Source organism: Lactuca saligna, chromosome 7, assembly GCF_052625555.1.
Source record: "Lactuca saligna cultivar CGN05327 chromosome 7, ASM5262555v1, whole genome shotgun sequence".
NCBI classification, from domain to species: Eukaryota; Viridiplantae; Streptophyta; class Magnoliopsida; order Asterales; family Asteraceae; genus Lactuca; species Lactuca saligna.
The window spans coordinates 170,764,783-170,776,205 of NC_136423.1; the positions used below are offsets into that span (position 1 = coordinate 170,764,783).

At 37.5% G+C, this 11,423-nt stretch overlaps 1 protein-coding gene across 1 annotated transcript; it reads left to right on the plus strand.

Annotated features, from left to right (window-relative positions):
• The first annotated feature begins 532 nt into the window (after positions 1 to 532).
• Positions 533 to 1,621, plus strand: LOC145007454 (putative F-box protein At3g16210). The gene has a single exon (XM_078966389.1). The coding sequence runs from the start codon at positions 533 to 535 to the stop codon at positions 1,619 to 1,621; it is 1,089 nt and encodes a 362-aa protein (XP_078822515.1).
• Positions 1,622 to 11,423: the final 9,802 nt, after the last annotated feature.

Here is an 11,423-nt window from a genome sequence, read left to right on the forward strand (position 1 = left end):
CGTCACCGTTGCCCCTGCTATGTGCAGCCTCCTGTCTTAGTTGACAACCGTTAAAACCCCATAGTCGATGCTGAATGCCATCCCTGAACTTATGCCTATCGACAGGTTTCGTCTCACAACCTTAATCTATCTCATGTCTTCTATTTGGCCATACGTAAAAATTTGTGATAATAAAGAGAAATGATGCTTCTACAGTTCTACCAATATCCAAATAGGATACGCTACATATGACTGTGAGAACTCTTATCTTAGTTTGTTGTTATGTTTATTTGTATATATATCTTGTGAACTTGTTAATTATTTGGCATTGGGACTCTTATATCTGTAATACAAAATATCTAAAATGTCATAAATAAATAGATATTCTTGTTCATTAGTTACACGGTAAATCTTAGTTGATGAACATCTGGTGCATCCATTTACAAAATAACATGAATATATATATTGACAAGAATTCTAAACTTATTCAAATATAGAAGAATTTTAATTGCACCCTATTACAACCGACTTTTATATTGTTGGAAAAATGCAGATGTCAGATTATTTATGCCAAGAGTTGATTGTTGAAATTTTTACTAGACTACCACCCAAATCCCTCCTTCGATTTAGATCACTCTCTAAATCGTTATATACCTGTATTTCTAGTCCTGGGTTCATACGCTTGCACATATTCCGATCCCAACAAAAAATCCGCTTCACGCATGAAAATATTGACAATAATAAAATAGCAGAAGTCGTTTATACATTACACGGAGAAGACGAATTGCCCTTGTGTTTGTGTCCCAAACGTGGATATATTGGTATAACAACAACAATTCCGTTTCCTTGTAGCAATAGGTTCAGAACTGTTGGTTCATGTAATGAAACTTTCTGTTTGAAGACTAAAAATGGTTTGACTCTATGGAACCCTTCAATCAGACGCAAAGTAAGAGTGGCTGAATGTCCTCGGAGTTCTGAACTCGCTTTGGGAGGTATTGGGTTTGGATTTGACCCAATCAGTGACGATTACAAAATTGTTTGGATATCATATGAAAAAGACACTTCATTTGTTTATGCGGTGAAGACGGGCACTTGGTGTGAGATTGCTTCCCCTAAACTTGAGTCTACTTATGTGCAACGTGAGGCCTTTTTATTCAAAGAAGTATTGCATTGGGAGGTAAATCGTTTTGACTTAGACTTTTCTTGTATACTGACATTCGATTTGAGCACTCATGTTTTTCGTATGATTCCATTTCCTGGATCGGCTCTGGACCGGTTGACAACAAGACTAACAACCATCCAAGATTCTCTAGCTTTGATTTGTTATCGCATGAATATTGATGATAGTTGGATTCTGCTATGGAGAGATGCTTCTTGGTCTGTGGTTTTTAAATTGGGAACAGGTAAACTTCCAGTTGATGGAGCTTTTCAATTCCAACCACAACCGCAAACGACCAACGAGTGTAATTTGTTGCTCACTACTTATGGGGAAGGGTTCCAAATTTATAATCCCAAGACAAGGGTGCGATCAGGAGTACTTGGATTCAATGCTGCTTCTAGTTTAATAGACTTTCGGGAGTGTGTCGAAACACTTCATTTGTTAGACACAGGGGAGGCTGCTTGCAAAACAACTCAACTATGAGGAAAAAATTTACATCATATATTTGGGTTTTTGACGCATTTTGATTACCGTTTTAGTCTTTATCATTGGTACAAAAGAGTTGATGTTACTTACTGATTCCTTCATTCTATTAATAAAAAACCGAATATGTAATTTCCCACTTCTTTGCCAATAAAATGAGATCTTATTGGGGCTGTTTTAACGGCTAGACTTTATATAAATTGAACTTCAAGAAGCAGGAATTACATTGTACAATATAGAAGGTGTTGGCCCATGAGTTCCATATCAAATCCCTACACCATTTAGCTTTATTTTTAAGCCATAAAATGCTCAAAGTCTTGGCCTCATAAGTTAGAGTAGACAATATCTTCACTTTGCTATTGAAAATCATACCGTGCTTGTACGTCCATATGGTCAATAATAGCACCCTTGAAATCACTTCAAAAATATATTGAGACCTGTTTTCACACCATAAGTAGAGTTTTCCCACACTATAAGTAGATTATATCCCTAGGAAGACATCAAAGGAGTCGTTCAATATAAGAGTCCATGAAAGAATTGCAAAGCGGACAGATGGTGCATGCGATGATTACCCCCTATGTGCGAGGTTGAACCTGGTGGACAATCTACCGAGTCTCAACCGCTAAATGAGTACATTTATTTTTTTCGGAAACTATCTTAGACCAATGAGGCAAAGTTGTTCATTGTCAACGGTCAAAAGGTAATAAAATTATGTTGCATTTGTTATAATAATGTCTTTTTGTCATCTTGATTCTAGGGGCCGTTGGCCCTAATGATTTCTAAAGTATTGTGGAAATAATTGTTTTTTTGCTACCTGTATTCTTGTAAATTAAATTACCAAATGGCTTCTAGCACAGCGGTATCCGGTATTCCCTCCCTCCTTGAGGTTAAATGTTCAAGTCTCGTCGTAGGCATAGATGGAATTAAGAGGTATTTTAGAAGTAGATAGGTTATACTATATTTTCTGTTCAAAAAAGAAAAAGAACAAAAAAACTTAAAAGTAATGCAAATGATTTAGGATATTATTTCATTTTGCTACCTCATATTTCCAACCATTAGACTTTTTTAATCCGTCCTGTCTCATTCAATTTAACGAGTACTTGATGTTCATTAATGGTCTTATTTTGATTGTATGTTATTCATGCAGGCAAGCTCCAATCTAATGTGCGTCGTATAGATTAGAAGTTGGATTCTCTAACTATAGGACCACATGATTGATCGGTTATATCTATGACGAACATGAGAGAGAGATTTATTACTTCTTGTCATAAAAGGCTATTTCGTACAATACATTAGGATTACAATAAATGAGACTATTTATAGAGTAGTTGAGGGCAAAAAACGTCATGGGCCAAAGTCAGTGTTGGCAAAATTGGTCACAGTGCGAGTCAAAACTTGCTCTAAAAGAAAACATGCTATGCTGCTTGAGCATTTGTTGCACGCTTAAGGAATGTTAAGTTGGCTGCTGACTCATAAATAACCTACTCCTGCTAACAGGTGCAGAGCTTCTAAATGGTCAGGGGGCCATGGCCCACTGATTTTGGACCTCCTTAATACTGATTTTATATATAAAAGATTGGTTTTATTTGTTGACTAACCATTTGACCCCATGTTCATGATATACGCATTTTTATATATGCATAAATAACTAATTGTAAAACAGAAACACAATCTATACAACAACGTATTTTTGGCCCAGAGACGCATCAATAATCAGAGACAAAAAATAGTAAGCTTATGTTATATTTTTTTTCAAGAATCTTTTCAAATTTCAAATTCGAGCCATATGATGTTTTTGAAAGTCAAGGGCATAATTGTAATTTGACAAATGTTAATTTTGGTTTTAGTAGCGTGCAACTGACTGTTAAATCTAAATTCGAGTATAATAAAATCAAATTGTATGCTTTATTGTTATTATCCCTATTACTCTCAGTTTCTAATTGGAATTCCCCATCTTTGCAGTGAACTGATTGTGTCACATATAAATAAAAAGAAAGGTGTGTAATTTATTTGTAATTTTGATTAAATTTTCTTTTTTTATCCATTTTCGTGGAATCTCCATTGTAATTAAAGGTGTGTATTCTATTTGTAATTTTGATAAAAGTATCCTTTTAATCCATTCTAATATTAGATTTAAGTTCAGTTAATGTTTCAGGCATAAGAAACATGACATGTTTATTGAAGCCTATGGTTACATATGCTAGGTATTTTAAAAAAGAAAAAGGATTTGATGCATGACATTTTAGGGAGTATGGTAACCCCACCATCTTGCTTTACTGTGGACATCATTTGTGGGCTGAAAGGTCAAAAGCCTTATATAAAAAAGTGTCATCCTAAAAAATAGTGGTTATGTATATCATCATTTATGTTGTTACTCTTAAAATTCGTTTATTTTTATGTAGTTTTTGTTTGTTTTCATTTCAAAAAAAAAAAAAATAGACAAATAAACATGATTCGAAGATTGATGTAATTATTGTTTTACCCTTCAAGGATGGTTCAAGGTCACACATTTTTAATCTCATTTTTTTCAGTCTGCAACTGCTGTCGTAGGAGGTGGAATTTTGTGAAAATGGGCTAGCAATGACTATCGGTGATCTGCATATGCTGATCTTCAACATAAGCTTGTTAAGAGGTGATATTTTGAATGAACGACATGCTTCTTGAAGTGTAAGTACGTTTCCATTACCAGTAAATGAATATAAATATCTTTTTATTATGAGTAAAGAGTAAAGTAGATTGTCTATATTGGTAAAAGGAGTAAATCACGTTTTTATTTCTCACAATTTGCCCAATAGGAACTAATATTTAATGTTTGTAATTTACTGTTGAAAACATTATCATAAGTTGAAATGCTTTTTTGGGAAAGGATCCAACGATTCTTTTAGGATGAACTTCAAAATGTTTATTTTACCATTTTCTTTATTTTCTCTAGATTGCACAATAACCTTTTTGTGCCTCTTTTTGCATTTAAACGACTAAACTATTTTATGTTGTTATCAGTATCCTATTTGCTTCAAAAGTCAACATATTTTACTTTTAATTGAGGAACTAATGCATTGTTTTTCGGCTTAAATGTATGATATTTAAAGTTGATTTTAAAATAGACGAGAAATCCTTTCAAATTAAGGAAGTTCATTGGATGACCATAACCACAAATTACATAAATAAAGGAGATTTAGAGACTGTATCAACGAACTACAAAAAAAAGTTCAAGTGACTTTAAAGCTAGGAAACAACATTGAACCATCCACAAATTTAATGGTAGCCCTTCACTTGATTGGCGTTGCATTTTTCATCAAGATATGTGTAGTCAAGTAAAGATGGGTAAAGTTAGCATGATCCTTCATTTTCACTGCAAAATCACTTGATTTTTGTTAACTTTCTTGAAAAATGTTAAGTTTATGATGTTGATCCTATGTGACAAAATGGAACAATTTAAAAAATTACTTCATGAGACTTTTTTATTAGAATCTTAGCATATGTTTGGTTGATCATAATATCTCAATTGTCGCAAACAGGGCTCAAGAGATCTCAACTGGTTTATGTCAACCTAATGTTTAGCATATGTAACTATGTCTAGGCATCTGAACATAGTTAAATTAATTTTCTCACTCCCATTAATTTTAAGACAATATGTATATGGTCATAGCATTTACATATAATTAAGCCATATATGTCCATATGCATATATGATGCATGCAGTTGCAATTATGAATATAATCCTGATTTATAAATCATATATGCTTCATTTAAAAATTAGCAAACACGAAAATTGAATGGATTTTTATTTTTATTTTTATTTTTTGTTTTCATGTTAGTGTTAGGGTTGGATACTTCTAACCTAGCGTAACACAAAATCGAAAAATTATTGGCAAATGATGACATCAAATGGAATTTGACATTTCTTGTATTTAACCCATGATTTTTAGAAAATTCAACCAATGTTTTTTACACAACCTAAAAAGGTACGTACGATTCATTAGAATTGTGTAGAATTGCGTAAATATGGATGATAGTTTAACTTTGTTACCTAACCATTTTTTTTTTAATTTTTGTTTTTTTTTTGTTTTTGCGTTTTACTATTTTTTAGAAATTTTAATGATGAGTTATAAAAACTCTTTGATTGATTAGATATTCGTAACAGGTAAGTAAAGAACGTAAAAAACAAGGAAATAAAACACAAGTATGGATCACAATGAGTCGAATGATTAGATTACTCAATCCTCAGCGGAGCTCGACTAAGAACTTCCGTTGTAGAGGACTTCTAGGGTTACAAAATAAGAACGATGAATATGCTGAACAATACTTTTCTAATCATTTCTAATCATTTCATTCTAGGATGCATGCAAGCATCTATTTATATTAAACCCTACAAAACTCACGGATGGATAGCCCATACCGGAGATAAACATGGACTAGCTAACGAGCCCAATAGACGCAACACAATAGTGGACCTAACAATCTCCCCCTTTGCGTCAATTTGGAGCGAGACTACTGTTTCTTCTTGCTTGGACCAACAGCGGGAGCCTTCTTTGTTGTATCAAACAGACGTGAGATAAGTGCAAGGATAGTCTATCTGAAGCGAATGTACCATTGAATCATATCATCAAAGTACTTTATATCATCCGCTGTGTTCTGCTTGCACCGATGGAAGATCCCTAAGACGTGTTCCAAACAAGCAGTGGTATAGAGATGTTTGTCTGCCAAGGCGAAAAGACATTTCTGTCCTTCGTTTCCGGTAAACATGACGGAGTTTCTCTTTGGGTCAATCTTCCCCATCAGGGCAACTTCCATCAGGGCAACTTCCATGACATAGCATACAAGCATCCTCTTAAAGTGGTCGATGATCGGACCATATTCAGCTTCGTTTGTAAGAAGGATGTTGTGTAAGATAATCCAGTCATGGGGATTAAGGTTGGGAAGATCTGCAAGTGAGATGACATGTTCAGTCTTGGCAGATCCCCGTAGTATCTTGAACCGAATGTTGGTGAAGTTGCCTTCCCTGTACGGCTTTAGAACGAGAACATTGATAATCTTCTGAGCGCTCCATGTTTGGTACTGTGGTTGAGCGGCCCTCAGATAGAAATCAACTAAGTCCCTATCAATTTTTGGATGAGGATGAGGGAACTCAGCAATGTTGGCAAAGGCATGAAAGATAAACGCCTTTCGGGTCAGTGGCATATCGAACTAAGAGTCGACAGTGTTAGAACGATCTAAAGAGATCACGGGTTCTAGCCACAAGATACTGGGTGTTTCGATGGCTTCTTTAATCAATTTTTTAAGAGTCCAAGGAGGAAAAAGGGTTTTCCTGCTCTCGAGAAGGTCGTGGGCTTCTTTCTCTCTCCTTTCGGCTTCTTCAGCCTCTCTAGCCACACGAGCGCTGATGTCAGCCTCTTTATCTCGACCCTGTCGCTTTAAAAGGTCGGCAATTGTCTCCTTATCATCATCATCACTCTCCTCAGCAATTTTCTTGCCTTTGTCTTTCACACCGGAACATGAGGCTTGACCTACTGGAGGAGGTTCGGTTGTGTGTGTTGCTGTTGAAGTAGGAGGCGGTTGAGACACCTTCTCTTTTTCTCCCCCTTGTTTCGGAATGGACACGAAATCAAGGAGCCCTTCAATTTTGCTCAGTAGAGAGAGGGCGGGAGCAAGCTTCTCTGCAAGGTCACACCTCACAGAATAATTGAGGATCGGGTCATGTGCTTCAAGGATGTTTGAGATAGCTGAGTGGACATCCGAAACACACGATTTAACCACCTCTCTTTCAGATCGAAGAGACTCAATCTACTGTTGAGAGTTGGAGAGTTGAATACTCTTGACCTTCAGAGTGGTAGTCTTCCTTGCGAGAGCATCCATGAGGGTGTTCTCAGCAGCTAAGTCTTCTTGAAGCTTGGCAAGGCGCTCCTCAATGGTTGTTCTGAAAGCTGAGTTGTCGTCAGAAATAGTTTGACGAAGTGAAGCGAACGACTTCAGCTCCGATGCAACTATTGCAGCCAACTGGTTGACAATTGGTTCCAGCGTTGTTTTGGTGGTTGCAGCAGTTTCCTGTAAAGATTGTAACAGGGTAGAAGCATCAGTAAATAGTTTATCGACTTTTTCGGTCGCTGCCTCACAAGCTTTGGTTGAGGCGTCAATGGCGTCAATGGCGGAATCAAGGGAAACTTGATGAGCTTTGGAAAAAGCATCAACAATTTTCTGAATGGAAGCTTCAGAGATGGAGGACTGAGATGTAGAAGATGAGGCGATGAGCGAATCGATTTTATCATGTAGCTCCTTGAGATGTCTTTTTGTGACAGGAGCATCGTCATCATCGTCACTCTGAACTTGAAACAGACTGTAATAGACCGAATTGAAGGTCATGTCCTCCTCGCCAAGGAGTGGTTCTTCACTCTCTGCTGCATGAGCAGGAGAAGATGGTGGTGGTGAAGCTTGAGGCTCTGTAGTAGTAGTAGGTTCGGGTTGGGTGGTATGTTCGGTTGTTGGTGTGGGTTCGGGTGCTGAGGTGGATTTGGGTACGTCAGTATGAGCCCCCGTATCATATATGTTGGTTCTTACTTCGACAGTGGTGGTGGTTGCTTCGGTAAAGATGGGTGGTGGTACTGGGATGGAGGTGGATGGTATTTGAGTGGTGGAGGTTATGGGGGGAATGGAAATACGAATTGTAACTGGTGGAGAAGAAATTGGAGAAGTGGAAATATGAATCTCTAGTGTAGGAAAGCGTGGTGGAGTGTTACCACGTTGAGATCCTTCAGAATCAGAACCCTCTTCCTCAGATTCGCTTGAGGACAAAGCGATGATCAGCTTTCTCTTTGGTTGGGTTCTTCGCTTCTTCATAGGAGGGGATTGGGCGGCTTTGGTGGTTTTCCTCTTCTTGGGAGATGGGCCTTTCGCTCCCTTTGCAACCTGCTTGCCCTTATCAGCCTTCTTTCCTCTTAGGGTAGGCTTGTCAGCATCGTGAATTGACTTGAGCATCTTAGGAGTAAGGTCTCTCGGACCAGAACATCGGAACTCCTTGTATGTTTTGATAATACGGCTGTCAGCAGGAACATCACCGTACATTGATTCAGGGATTGAACTGTTGAAGGAAAATTTTGATGTGTCAGAGACAATGATCTTCGTGGTATGGAAGCTACCAATCGAAGACATTGGAGAACCAGCAACAATGGGGATGTGGTACTTGTCCATCACCCATTTAGTGACAAGAGTCCAGAACCGGGCGTATGAAATCTTTGAATGTCGAGAAGTGGAAGATAGGCTCTGAATGAGCTGTTGCCAAAGGACTAACCCGTAGTCCATATTGATATCGTTGTAGATCCCGTACATGATCGAAAGGAACAGACGACTTTCCCCGTCTGATCCAGCACTCCTTTCAGACAGCCCTTTGAAAAGCACTGTAAACATCCCATTCCACTGAGGGGGTAGGCACGATTTCTTGAACTTCGTGACTGTGGTCAACACCTCAGTATACCCCATGTTGTAGAACATGTTGAAAAGATGACCCATTGGAATGGTTTCAGGGTTAACCCTCGACGAATCAGGTTCAAACCCTAACAATGAGCAGAATCTCTGCTTGGAAATCGATGCCTTGTGCTCGAATACGTCGAAGAAAATCCGGTCGACGACCTTGTCGTAGTGAGCAGTAGCAAATATCTGGGACAGGAACTCCATGGGAACTGCTTCAGCTCTGGTGAGAGCAGGAGCAATCGGCGAGTACTTCAAGCATTCGATAATGGGGAACATGAAAGCGTCGTATGCTTGAGGAGTAAGATCAATGATCAAACTTTGCTGGGGACGAATCGGCAAGATGTGTGAAGTAGCGTGAACTGATGAAGAATCCGCGATTGTTGTGAAGAGAATGGGAGAGATGATGAACAGTAGAGTGTTGGAGAGGGTTTTCTTGCTCTCTGGAAATATGGGTGCAGTAAATAGGTAAACAAAGGTTTACGTTACCTTTTATACTGTGGGTAAAGGAGAGAGAAGAATCTTTCCAAAATCTTCGAGTGAAAAACGAAGAGTTTTTCGGAGGCGATTGACGCGTGACAGTTGTTATTGCTGATGATTACGCATGAGAGAGAGTGTCAGTCCCGATTTACACGCCTTCCCATCAAGCGCCATTTTCAGATGAAACGGTTCCAATTCGCACATGTGGCCTTCTAGCGCCGTTTGAAATCAAATCGATTGGACTCCCGCCTGAGTCAGCTTTTTATAATCTTATCCCTTTAGAGTTAACGGCATCTTTAAAGCAAAAAATTACCCACGTGGATTAATGTTGACCACAACCCGTTAATAACTGCCATTCCCATTAAAATGCCTTGTAACTAATGAAACCTGAATTTTGGAAAATCAAAAGGATTTTCGTGCTAAGTGTGTAAAAGAAAAAGAAATAAAGCAACACATTTGAGGGATTATGTGATGTCAATAAAGACACGAAACAATGGATCCCGGGCACGAATCTCTTCCTTCAAAGTCAAGAGAGACCTTAATGTGTTTGTGTGGTTTCCCGTTGAATAACAATCAGACACTTATTAAGAAGTGTTGAAAGGCTTCTTTTAATTAGGCTTAATTGGGTGGCTTTCGCTTCAATTCAGAGTTCCTGATCTTGATATAAGACAGAAATCGAACGAAGTACTTGTGAGACCAGTGTAGTCTATTGAACAAGTAGGATGGAGATAATTTAAGTGGCAAGGTAAAAAAAATATGTAAAATCTCAGAAGAAAATTAAAACTGGATTCCAAGGGAAGAAATGTTATTGGTTTGAACAATTTCATAGAAATCACTCAAAAGGAAATTAGAGATTTTACTTTGTATCCCCATGGATAAGTCCATCAATTCATTAGTGAAAGCTAGAGCAAATTTATTGTTCACCGTCAATGCATGGTAGGTATTGAATTTTGGGTTTCACTTAGCACGTAGTGACATGAGGCTAAGATCATTAACACAGAAATTGTGTAACCATAAACCTCAGTGATAATTTCTGAGAGTCTCAAGGGTTACGTTTGTGAAGCGAATAAGATGGAGAAAAATAATGTAGATGGTGTAAAGAAACCAAAGTATCTCTGCTGTGAAAAATAGAGACCAAGCAGAAAACTCTTATCTCATGTGAGAAGAGAGTTAGGTAGCTCATGATTAGAATAAATATAAGAGCCTAATTGGGAAGACAAGGTTTGTTTGTACCAAGTCAGTAAGGCTATTATTCAGAATCAGGTGAGGCTTTGGATACATACAACAGCATGCTTCTAGGGACACTTAACTAGTGAAATGATTTTCCCACAAATAGACATACAAAAAGATAAGAATAAAATAAAATAAAATTATTTTTGGAGTTTTTGAATTTACGAAAAGAAAAAAATAAAATAAAAAATATTTTTGGAATTTTTGATAAAAAAAAAAAGAAAAATAAAAGATAAAAAAATGAATACAAAAAAAATGTTGGAACCGAACCCAAGCGTTCGGTCTATTTCGGTTGAGAAAATTTTTGGAACCGAACCCGAGTTTTCGGTCTATTTCGGGTGAGAAAAATTTTGGAACCGAACCCGAGCGTTCGGTCTATTTCGGTTGCCAAAAAAAAAGTTTGAAAAAGAAAAGAACTTCGACAATAAGATAAATAAATTTGAGAAAATAATACAAAAGAATTACAACCAAAGAAACTACCTTTGAGTGATAAGCGAAGATCAGATGATACAACCGAACCCGAGCGTTCGGTTCATTTCGGTATACCAGAACAAGACACGAACCCGAGCGTTCGTTTCATTTCGGCATACATGAGACCCGAACCCGAACGTTCGGTCTATTTTGCTTCTAA

Excerpts from the sequence above, each read along its gene's own strand:
- LOC145007454 (XM_078966389.1), top strand. The coding sequence starts at position 533 with ATGTCAGATTATTTATGCCAAGAGTTGATTGTTGAAATTTTTACTAGA.